The 13413-nt window shown below is 39.9% G+C and overlaps 1 protein-coding gene across 1 annotated transcript in view; it reads left to right on the top strand.

The window, feature by feature from the left end:
• Positions 1 to 13413, top strand: part of LOC306698749 (NT-3 growth factor receptor-like) — a gene marked incomplete at both ends in the record, with an annotated part of 212451 nt that overhangs the window by 83760 nt on the left and 115278 nt on the right. Inside the window, one exon of the mRNA XM_079163218.1 lies at positions 325 to 396. Coding sequence (XP_079019344.1) covers positions 325 to 396 — 72 coding nt within the window. The remainder of the gene's footprint in view (positions 1 to 324; positions 397 to 13413) is intronic.

A 13413-nucleotide genomic window follows, 5' to 3' on the forward strand; every position in this document is an offset into this window, starting at 1 on the left:
CATGGAGACAAACACCTGTGTTTCCACAGAGCGTTATCGCGTCCCAGAACGAATGAACCGTGACCGTTCAAACACTGCTCTGTGTGTGTGATTTCCTCTGAGTGTGTACAGGCATGTGCGTAATGTTGGTAAAAATCCTTGATTTCTTGTCCCTGTAAATCTTTTTATTACACGCTGCATTGGTGATGTCACTGTATGGGAACCGTCAAACTCATAATCTGAAATCCAAATGAAAATACCCAGAGATTCAACAATATCGAAGACTGTTTTCCTCACTCTTGTCGTTTAGAAGTGAAGTTTCTCACCTCTCTTTCTCTCCCTCAGAAACCTGTCCAAGAACCCCACGTTGACCACTTTGTCCTGGCAGATCTTTGAACATCTGCAGCTCTTCGAACTGTAAGTTGACCATTTTGCCCACACTTTCACCACCACCATAGTAAAAAGGACTCTATAATGCACTTTGTTTCCCTTCCATCAGGCTTTGGTCTGTCTATGAAGAAGACATTAAAGTTTCTTAAAAAAAACAAAAAAAAAACACTGTGCATGTTTACTGGCTATGTTGACCTGTATGTGAGAGGTTCAGGAAACTTGTTTTTCAGTTTAAACTCATTGGGTGCAACAAACACTTGTAATTACCATTAGGCAAAGCAGAGAATGGAGGGGGTGTCAATAAAGAGCTATTGTTGCATGTAATCAAGAGGCCTCATGTACACTAGCCCTTCTACTTATAAATATTTGAAGAGCAATTTAGGAGGTTCCGTTCTCGTCATGGCTGGATCTGAGTTGCGGTGCACGTCATCTTGTCAGGCTTCAAGTGATGAGTTTGGTTTAAACCAATCAGAGTCCTGGGAGGAGCTACAACAATGGTGGCATCTGAAGAGGTTTGCATAGCTGCTGCAATAGCATCATTAATATCACAAATGGAGTATTTCTTCTTTGAAAGAAGAGAAAAGTACAATCAATGTTTTTACTCTTCTCACGACTGGCTTCGGCAAGAGTTTGATTGGCACGTTTCATCCAATCACCTGCCAAGAATATGTTGAACGCGCCGGCCTTTTTCCAAACAGCTTTCAATGATGGCTTCCCAGATGGTTTTATTGAAACCATCTGGCGGGTCCGATTAAGATCTGAATCACTATAGGTAGAATCTGTTCAAACACAGAGGTGGACATTTGTTTCCCAATTCTCCCAACATTTTAATGTAAACATAACTGTCAGAGTTGATATTTCCATGGACAGATGATGAGACAAAGGGTGCCTGGGAACAGACACCCATACTGAAAGACTATAATCGGTGTCGCTTGAAGGAAAATACAAATTATAAAAGAAAACACCAAAGAAATCCTGAGATGCCGCTTCTGTTTTCTAAAGCTGTGCTGCTGTTCCGATTTAAAACGAATCAATACATACAACTTCTGCACCCCCGACAATGCTGTCAATCACAAAGTAGCCACACCCTAAAGCATACTTTGATTTTTGGTCTATTTGACTCTAAATGGACCATCATTTACTAAATGAACATCATCGTAACTGGTTATATATGGACCCAAATGCAACACACAAGATTCCAGGGATCGTTGGCTTTTATTACAAACTTGCAGGTACAGCAGGCAGAGTTAATCAGAGTCAGGATCAGAAGACTGGTGGGTTTACCGGGAGTCAGGTGAGATGGGTAGAAAAGGGGCAGGCAGGGTCGGTAACAGGAGATCAATTCTGTGAGAGAGTGCTGGAGAGTCTGGCATAGAAAAGCAAAGCATAATCTAGCAATGTGTGTCTGGGAGGCAGGAGTCTATATAGTGGCTTGATTAGTGATCAGAGACAGGTGAGTGAACAGATGAAGCGAGTTAGACTGATGAGGAGGGAGTGGCTGACAAGTAGAGTGAGGAAGGTGTGGAGCTGAACTGTGACAATCACGCTGTATTGAAGAAGACTTGAAACTAGAGATTGGGACCATAAACTCATGTTTACAATGTTTACTGAGGTAATAAATCAAGAGAGAAGTAGAGTCATTTTCTCATAGACTTCTATACAATCTGACTTATTTTGTGTTACTTTGTGACCAGAGGATGCAAGTTTACGGCACTTCGTTATTGCCCTCACTTTTTTAGAACTAGAGGCTGCGCCTTTTTAAACCTACAAAAGATTTTTATCTGCTCTATGTGTGATTGGTGTTAAAGGACTTATTTTATTCAGCAAAGTAACACCACTATAACTCTGTATACAATGTATAGATTTGCAGTCATTATTTGACTCCTTCAAGGATTACAACTTCAATACGTGGTGGTTGCATCCTATTTTTAACTGAGATAAAGAATGAAAAAAAAGAAAAATGTAGACCGTCTACGTGAGAAGTATTTGCTGATTTTGCCTTTAAATACCACAAGGGAATGTGTAAGCATGTTTAAGCTTGTATCAACATTTATATCAAATTAGCATTGTTTTTTTCATCGTGACATATCTGTTTTTAGCAGAAATACACAAGAAATCCAACGCTAACCATGCTAAATCAGCATATTAGTATAATAAGTAGACTTATAACAACTACTATTCTATTCAGCGAAACATTGCAAGTCTTCCTATCAGATTGAAATATAAAGGAAGAGGGTCTCTTCACTCTCTAGTGGCAGTAGACATCCTCTGTTAGGCAACACGCTACTTCATTTCCATTTCAAAGCTTCCAGTGAAATGCTCTTTTTCCTATTTTCCTCTTGTGATTATCGTGTCCTTGTTTCAAACTCTTTGACACAACGCTTCTGTTGCCATTTGAAACTTTTGCTGTCTTCATGGTATTTTTCATTTTTATGCCCCGTGATCTGGAGAGGGAAGAAGAGGAAGTGAGTTGCGAAAGCCTCACCTATACCGGGCAGATTAGAGGCTGCGGTTGGATCATGTCACATGACAAAATGCAGAACCTTTCCAGCAGAATATGCAGTGACTCTGATAGGAAGGATCAGTGAGGGGTGACGGGAATCTGAGAAAAGCTTAAACGAAGTGACAACATCAAAACAGCTTTTATATTTTCATGTTAAACCTTGATGTGATAAAAGGAAAACTGGCCTGAAAGTTAACCCTCCATTAAATCATATCCTGTCATATGATGTGATGTCATCTCACATCATATCTACATATCAAAAGGTTTTGACTTTGTGCAGGATTTATTATTATATTAATTAATAACAATCTGCAGTAGATTTTTATCTATGTATTCATTTGTTACATTTTGTTTTACAAAGTTAGGAAAGCAATATTCAAAGTCACTACAATTAACTTATATCTTGAATTGACTTTGGTGGTCCCTGTGGACAGAAGTGGTATCGTTTCCGAGCTCCAGACTTCTATACAATCAGACTTCTTTTTGCTACTGGAGGAGTCACCCCCTGCTGGTCAGTAGAGAGAAGGCACATTCTAAGACATTTCTGTATTGTCTTCCCTCGGCAGAACCGGAGGTTGGCCCCCTGCATATACCCAATAGCTCAAGACCTTGTTCAGCTTTCATTCTTTAACCTTGATAGTAACTCGCTCCAATCGGTGGGTGAGTGTTTGTGTGAATGGTGGGCAAAATGATCACCATATACCATATCCAATCACATGATGTCATGTAATTTCATGCTATGTCATACCACGTGACAGCGTATAATGTCATGTTATGCCACATCCTGCCATATGCCATGTCTAAGTATCCCGTACCTCAGTCTGTTTTTTGTCCTTCCGATATTTCTCCAATGACAAATTATGTGAAGTGATTACAAGCTCTGGACTGCAGCTTATCTCTTTCTCCACCTCCTTGGAGTTCAAGCAAATAAAAAAACAATTTGTCGACAGCAGAGGTGATGACAACTGCCATCCGCTGAATAATGATGCTGCAATAAACAGATGGTACTCTCTCACTTCATACAGGCTGACACGCCTGGTGTTAGACCCTCTCTAATCGGTACAACGGCAGCGGCGGATGTATGTGTGCAAAAAATATGTGTTAAACCATCTGCTGTGTAATTTATTAATAAATGAAGTTAGCCAAGTACATTATATAGTGGACGTGGACTTAATAAGTTGTGTCCAGATATAATATAACACTCAGCAGTTAGCTGAGCTCAGCTAATCTACTGTAGCATAGTCAACTCAATTGTCCGTTTTGGGCAACAGCTAGTTCTGATTATTTTGATAATAGTTCTGTTGGTCTGTGGTTTCATCTATCTATCTATCATGGATGGATGGATATTGGGGTGGATGAATATAGGGATGGATGGATGATATAGAGATGATAGATGAGTGACTGGATAAGTGGATGGATATAGACATGGATGGATGATATAGAGATAGATGGATCACTGGCTGGATATAGAGATGGATGGATGGATATAGAGATGGATGGATGGATATAGAGATGATAGATGAGTGACTGGATAAGTGGATGGATATAGACATGGATGGATGGATATTGGGGTGGATGAATATAGACATGGATGGATGATATAGAGATGATAGATGAGTGACTGGATAAGTGGATGGATATAGACATGGATGGATGATATAGAGATAGATGGATCACTGGCTGGATATAGAGATGGATGGATGGATGACTGGCTGGATATAGAGATGGATGGATGGATATAGAGATGGATGGATGGATGACTGGCTGGATATAGAGATGGATGGATCACTGGCTGGATATAGAGATGGATGGATCACTGGCTGGATATAGAGATGGATGGATGGATATAGAGATGGCTGGATGGATATAGAGATGGATGGATGGATGACTGGCTGGATATAGAGATGGATGGATGGATAGAGATGGATGGATCACTGGTTGGATATAGAGATGGATGGATGGATATAGAGATGGATGGATGGATATAGAGATGGATGGATGACTGGCTGGATATAGAGATGGATGACTGGCTGGATATAGAGATGGATGGATGGATATAGAGATGGATGGATGGATGAATGGATCACTGGCTGGATATAGAGATGGATGGATGGATAGAGATGGATGAATGGATCACTGGCTGGATATGGAGATGGATATAGGGATGGATGGATGGATATAGGGGTGGATGATAGATGGATGGATGGATATAGGGATGGATGGATGGATGGATGGATGGATATAGGGGTGGATGATAGATGGATGGATGGATGAATGGATCACTGGCTGGATATAGAGATGGATATAGGGATGGATGGATGGATATAGGGGTGGATGATAGATGGATGGATGGATATAGAGATGGATGGATGTAGAGATGGATGGATATAGAGATGGATGGATGGATAGAGATGGATGGATGGATGAATGGATCACTGGCTGGATATAGAGATGGATATAGGGATGGATGGATGGATATAGGGGTGGATGATAGATGGATGGATGGATATAGGGGTGGATGGATGGATATAGAGATGGATGGATGGATGACTGGCTGGATATAGAGATGGATGGATGGATATAGAGATGGATGGATGACTGGCTGGATATAGAGATGGATGGATGGATATAGAGATGGATGGATGGATGAATGGATCACTGGCTGGATATAGAGATGGATGGATGGATGAATGGATCACTGGCTGGATATAGGGATGGATATAGGGATGGATGGATGGATATAGGGGTGGATGATAGATGGATGGATGGATATAGGGATGGATGGATGGATGGATGGATGGATATAGGGGTGGATGATAGATGGATGGATGGATGAATGGATCACTGGCTGGATATAGAGATGGATATAGGGATGGATGGATGGATATAGGGGTGGATGATAGATGGATGGATATAGAGATGGATGGATGTAGAGATGGATGGATGGATGGATATAGAGATGGATGGATAGAGATGGATGGATGGATGAATGGATCACTGGCTGGATATAGAGATGGATATAGGGATGGATGGATGGATATAGGGGTGGATGATAGATGGATGGATGGATATAGGGATGGATGGATATAGAGATGGATGGATGGATGACTGGCTGGATATAGAGATGGATGGATGGATATAGAGATGGATGGATGAATGGATCACTGGCTGGATATAGAGATGGATGGATGGATGAATGGATCACTGGCTGGATATAGGGATGGATGGATGGATATAGGGGTGGATGATAGATGGATGGATGGATATAGAGATGGATGGATGGATATAGAGATGGATGGATGGATGAATGGATCACTGGCTGGATATGGAGATGGATATAGGGATGGATGGATGGATATAGGGGTGGATGATAGATAGATGGATGGATGGATATAGAGATGGATGGATGGATGGATATAGAGATGGATGGATGGATAGAGATGGATGGATGAATGGATCACTGGCTGGATATAGAGATGGATATAGGGATGGATGGATGGATATAGGGGTGGATGATAGATGGATGGATGGATATAGGGGTGGATGGATGGATATAGCGATGGATATAGGGATGTATGGATGGCTTGATGGTGATGGATCAATATAGATCTCTCTCTCTCTCTATCTGGGATAGTTACAGTATTTGCTAATAATATGGCATTTCAAACTATGAGCCTGTTCAGGCTGCTGGGGGTATTTCCAGCGCTGAGTGGGCAGTATGGGAGACACACACACACAGACACACATACACTAGAGGTAACCTCCTGGGAATGTTTGTACTTCTGGATCCGTATGAGCTATTTCTGGTTTTACGAATCACGTTTTCAAACCAAGTGTTTAACAGCTTTTATAGACATGAGGACATGAGGAATTCATTTTTAAAGTATAGTATAGATTTAAATGACAGCATATTATATCGAGCAATCACATGATTTCCATCCCTCTCCTCCCTCTCTTTCCCGCTTCCGTGTCTCAGTCCGCATTTTAATCCTGCTGCCAAACTCAATTTAGTCAAACCTTTTTAAATGTCATGAAAAATAAAACTTTCCTTCAGAAGTGATTGAAGCAAATAAGTGAAAGGAACTTCCCGCACAAATGTGGAAGTTGGAGTCTTTTAAGTACAGATAAGTTCCTGAGCCACTCTCTGTGGACTTATAGACTTGTAGTTTTGAGGACAGTGTTAATCTTCATGAGCAGCCGGAATGGTTGTCTCACAGGTTTGACTCTGGATAGGAATTAAAAAAAATAAAAAAATTAAAACACCTCACCACCATCTCACCACCTGTTTTATTTGTATTTTTAAATGAGCAAGAAAGAATGAAAAAATGAATGATGAAAGAAATTTAGAAATAATTAGGCTATATTGTAATAGAATGCATTTAAACAATGTTTAGTATTTATATAATCATACAACACCTATTACATTAAGTCAAATAACCTTTTCTCATCCAATCACATACAAAGTCAATTATTTGAAATAAGGCTGTGTTGCTGGGAATTTTTCAATCAACATGTAATAGAAATAAAATAAAAAATGTTTGGAGAGTTAGGGATATTTGTAAAATGTCCAGTCTTGATGACTTAAGGAGAGTTCAGGATGCTGAATTGTCAGGCAGATTTTATAAGGGGTACCAAAGTTGGCTATTTTTTTCTTTTGTCTTTGAGAATATTTAGATTGTGAAGGATTTGAGAGTGAGGCTAAATGTACATAGGCTAAATGAGTACCTTCAACCTCCAATCTGTCTAATAGCCATCAGGGGGCAACTCCTCCGGTTGCAAAAAGAAGTCTGGTTGTATAGAAGTTTTTGAAATGACTCTACTTCTCTCTTGATTTATTACCTCAGTAAACATTGTAAACATGAGTTTATGGTCTCAATCTCTAGTTTCAAGTCTTCTTCAATACAGCATGATGTTTATTGAGTAAATTGAAGCTATGGAGATATCATTAATAAATATGGAGACACCCTGGTTCCAGGTGAAGTGCTTTAACCAACTGCTAACGCAGCTTCTGTGGCATAAAAAAAAACTAGTGCTGGGCAACTTAACGCGTTATTATCGCGTTAACGTATTAATTAATTAACGCCGACAATTATTTTGTTGCGCTTTAACGCAGTTTAAAAAAAATTATAATGTGCACCAGCTGTTGCTCTCACTGGAGACTACAGGACATCTCTGGGTAACCATCATCACCTCAGAGTTGCAGCATTATATTGATGAACAGTAGAGCTGCATTCACATGCTCTGACTGTCATCAAGACACAAGACAGACATTTTGATGAAACGTGCTGAAACATTTTATTCATGTTGCACAGCAGTGGAACGTTTCACATAAAGTCACACACTGAGCACAGATAGTGAAGAGATAGAACTGCTACTGTGTAAAGGGAATACTGCTGTTAAAAAGAACCTTATTTGTTTAAAGTCTTTGCAAACCAAATGTTATTGCACTTTTGTTCATATAGCAGTACTTTTAAAATAAAAGTGCGCGATACACTACTTTTGAATTAATTATTGAACTTTGCCATAACAATGAGATTAATCGCAATTAAAAATGTTAATCGTTGCCCAGCACTAAAAAAAACCATATCATAACTCACTATTAATTAGTTGAGGCAAAACATACCAAAATAGTCACCCCTCCGACACAGAAGTTAATATGATCCCCACATCCAACATCAATGAAATGAATCAAAATGGTACTTCAGTCTGATCATCAGGTGACCAGTTAATGGCGATACATTTTGCATGGTTACTTACTGGATTTAATATTTTCAAGTGTTGTGCAATGAGACTGCGCCACAACCATTCATATTTATACAACAAATTATTTTCGAATAACATAATTCATACATTAACTTTCTTTATTGACAAAATGCCACGGTCAAACATTTATTTCAAACATAATGAGACACAGTGAGAGTCACACAGACAGACACAGAGAGTACGTGAAGATTTATTTTAGTCTTTTGAAAGCATGGCAGCTCCTCAGAGAAGAAGGGGCTGTCCTCTATGGAACAGATATGGATACAAATACTAACAAAGATGCAGTTCTCACAGTAGTATGCACACATATACACACACAGCACAAGCATGCATTTACACAAATACTGCTGCTAACCCTGATAGTTCAGTGTATGTTAGACTTGGGGACTGAGGACATATGTGCAAAAGGAAGAGATTTTGGCTGGTCTTCACTTTCGGCTGGACCTTCAGTGCTGCTTGAGGGTTTAGACTTGTTGTTAGGGTTCCAGTCAGAATCAGGTTCTGTTGAAGGCAAGGGTTGGAATTGTGATAGTTAGGTTTAGAGCTAGGGGCTGGGGAATGCAATATCATCGAGGATGACACAATGCAAATAGACATGTACAATCATATATTTGTGTTCATTGCCCAGAACCTCTCAGAAATGGACATTCATGGTCAATGTCCATGAATGCATCCATATTAGGGCGTTAACTGTGTTAGTGCCAAACCATCTCTGAATGGAGTTCTTGGTCCCCTACATTTGATTTGCGTCACAAGCGTCCTTATTCACGCTGCTTTAAAGCAGTTTTATTTGCCCATTGACCTTATTAATTGCCTGATCTAGAGTGCTTCTGCATTGCGTCATTTTTTAAGAACAGAAAATGGCAGAGCAGAACCTGACTGGGAGCCACAGGCCCAATCATCACAGATTTCACAGTTGAATTAATAAGTTAATGTAAATTACATTTTTTGTCTTACATAATTTAATGTTAAAAGCCTTCTCTTCGTTTGCTGGCCGTAATGCATATAATCCCGAATCAGAATCAGCTTTATTGGCCTTGTATGCGTACGCATTGAATTTGACTCTGGTTTTCCATTTGCTCTCAACGTGCATACACAAATAAACAAGGAAAATATAAAAACAAGGACAACAAAGTAGAACAGTGAAACTAAGCAGAAACATTTAACTACTATGTACAATATAAATATATATCAAAGAATATATATGAACATAAGAACAACAATAATGGACAATGGATTTGGGATATTAGTGCAGAATGGTGGTAATAGTGCAAATAGTGCAAATGGAGGTGCAGTATTTCTGATTAATTGTTCATGAGAGTGACGGCCAGTGGAAAGAAGCTGTTCCTGTGTCTGGTGGTTTTGGCGTACAGTGCTCTGTAGCGCCTACCAGAGGGGAAGAGTTGGAACAGCTTGTGTCCGGGGTGTGATGGGTCTGCAGTGATCATACCTGCCCGTTTCCTGACTCTGGAGGTGTACAAGTCCAGGATGGAGGGCAGGCTGGCACCAATGATTTTTTCTGCAGACCTGACAGTCCGTTGTAGTCTGTTGCTGTCCCGTTTAGTGGCCGATCCAAACCACACAGTGATAGAGGAGCAGAGAACAGACTGGATGATGGTGGAGTAAAACAGAATCAGCAGCTCCTGAGGCAGGTTGTACTTCCTGAGCTGGCGTCCATACGTCTTGCCAAGGAAAATGGTTAAACACCTCAGAGTTTTCTGTTTTTGCCTTGTTGCTAATTGAAACAGCAAGGCACCCATCTTGGACCCGATTGACCGTATAAGCCGTGGATCTGAACTCAGTCAGGTCTCAGGTCCTTGGTTTCAGGTGGACTAGTAAAGAACTCTAGTGCGAAGATGAGGTGGAAAGGCCGGAATCTCCGAGTGCATATCTTGGACCGGTGGAGAATGACGAGACCTAGAGAGTTTTCCAGAAATGTGTGGGCAAGAGAGGAAGTGAGAATGTCTGAGACTGATGGCGGGGACAGTGAGACAAGACATGTCCTCATGACAGCGATCGTCTACCCAACTCATGTCTATGTTTACCCAATGACAACTTTGGGATTGTTTGGGGTTACATATAATCCATTTGGAGTTTATTATATTCAATTTAATTCAATTCAATTTATCTTTGTACACCCCAAAATCATAAATTCTCCTCAGACGGCTTTACAATCTGTACACATACAACATCCTCTGTCCCAGGACCCTCACATCAGAACAGGAACAACTCCCCAAATAACGGGGAGAAAAGAGGAAGAAACCTGAAGGAGAGCAACAGAGAAGGATCCTCTATCAGGATGGACAGAAGTACGATAGATGACATGTGTACAGAATGAACAACATTACAGAGTGACAACACATTCAATGCATATGACAGAACCACGGCAGGAGGCAAGACCAGGGTCCAGGTACAACCAGGATACAAGGAAACCTGCGAGGCGAGAAAGCACAAAGACTCCCGTGAAGAAGCAAAGTCAGTAATGTGCATTAATTATATCATTATCCATTATAGACAGTTGCGCTGGTTTGTAGAGCACCTCCTGTTATTTAGAACTTTTCCTCACCTTTCAATTCATAACTGTTTTTAAAGTCTCTGAACTCTGCTTGGTTCTGAACCAAAAACTCATGTCAACTCTCATTGTCACCATTACAATATATTGTAGATTCAACAGCTTAACATGTTTCACCCTAATGAGACCATGGGATCAAATACTCATTCTAAAGTCAAGGTGACTAAGAGTGGCCCTGGCTTAATAGTGCACATATGTGGCTTGGCACACAATACTGGGAAAATCTCCAATGAATGATCGTCAGAGCTCAGATTAAATGATAAAGCATTACGGTACAGCTGGAGGCAATAGGGCGTGGGACAAGTGTCTGAAGATAGAAATGAGAATTTGAAAGGTGTGATGCTAAATCTTACCTTAAATAATTGAAAGCTCTTTGAGGCAATAAATGCAATCATAAAAGGGGAATACCTGAATGACAGAAACAAGTTATTAATCGGTGGGTAAAAGCCTGTGAGACCCTGGACGTTTTTAATGGCATATTTGGAGCTGAGACATTTTCTACTTAATTGTTAATAGAAAGATCAATTATAAACGCAAACACACCCAGATCCTGAAGGCCCTTGTCAAGAAAGACAAAAAACACAAAGAGACAGAATGCCCATTTATATATAAACATTTTTTATGGATTATATCCCCAATACAATGCAACATAGCCATACAATGCTGTGAACTGGAATTATAATCAAGAAAGTAGTAGTTTACTTAAAAGGTAATTACAAAAGTGGAGCAGAGAATAGCTCGCCCTGGCCAACTCTTATTTCCATAATAAAAACTAAATGGGAAATAGTTGGAAATGGATCCAATTAGGAGATTCGCATGAACCATAAATCAGAAGTAAAACATCCCTGACTCAAACATTTTGACAGTCGCTATGCAGATCTGCAAACATGATTAGGGAGAAAGAACAAATTGCTTCCAAGATCTACAGATCGTTGAATGGCTCCCAGGTGGGTAGATGGAGTGCCCTTCAAGGTAATCTGGGGAGAAACCTTGGGGTGGAATGGGTTGTTTTGAATGAATGAATAGAATGGGCTTGTTTGATGCGTGTTGGCATTGTCGGCAAGACTTTCTATCATATGGTCTGGGCATGTCCTGTACTTAAAGCGCTGTGAGATGAAGTGACCCTTTCTCTTAAGGTCTTCCTGAACCGCAAATGATCCTTTACTCTGCCTCTTTAATCCAAAATGAATACTTGTATGACATCCAAATTCACTGCAGTGCATTGGAAGTGTGCAGATTCACGGTGATCAGTATCAACGTCACAAACCTTGTCGAGCTTTATAGTTAGGAAGAATCTGAGTGGTCCAAGGTGGTTGAACTGATCTAGGCAAATTGCACTCTTGCCTAGATTTGACAAGCAACTGTGTCTTGACTTGACCTCAAACAACGGTTGGGTTATCTTAGGAAAAGTTATTTTGTTATTTTTGTATGTGTTTTCCAAAGAATGTACAGCAACATGAGCGGTCAGGTCATGCGGTGTTTAGGCAAAACTACTTGATTAGGTTGAGGTAAAGATTGTGCCTTTTGATTAAACTAACTGTTCGAAACACCTTAACTTTAAGCCAAAAAAAACCTACTACTTTATTAGGTTTAGGAAAATATAGTGGTTTTGTGCTGAAATAACAACGCATATGGCTTGTCTTAACTGCATAACTTACGTGGCAACTAAGGCTACATCCATCCTAAAACATTTATAATTCAAAACAAAAATGTTCTCCATCCACATGTGCGTTTCAACAGCATTTTCGAAATGATTTCTGTCTAGACTAGAAAACCTGAAAACGAATATCACATGACTATTCACGTACACTGGGCATGTGGGTGCCGGTGTAAACAGGAAGTAGACTGGTTGCTTAATTAAAAAAAATATACGATAGAGTAATATAGTAGTCTTTAATAACGAAAGGTTGTGTTTGATACTTAAGATCTTCGTCTAAAATCTTCCTCTATAAACTCAACCAGACAAATTTCGTAAAATGTTTTACAGATTATATTTTTCAGACTTGGTTACAAAGCTGCAGGTCTTGCTCTATCTCTGTCTCACACACACATCAAATTTACTTTGAAATGAACACTTACACACAGAAGTGCTCAGTGTAAACATAGCAAAAGATATGTTTTAAAATGGAAACGAAGTAGTGTGGACATGGCCTAAGTCAATGTTAACTTATAGTTCCATGTGGGACATGAACACCGATCTCCTGGG

Source organism: Pholis gunnellus (assembly GCF_910591455.1).
Source record: "Pholis gunnellus genome assembly, chromosome: 7".
NCBI lineage: Eukaryota > Metazoa > Chordata > Actinopteri > Perciformes > Pholidae > Pholis > Pholis gunnellus.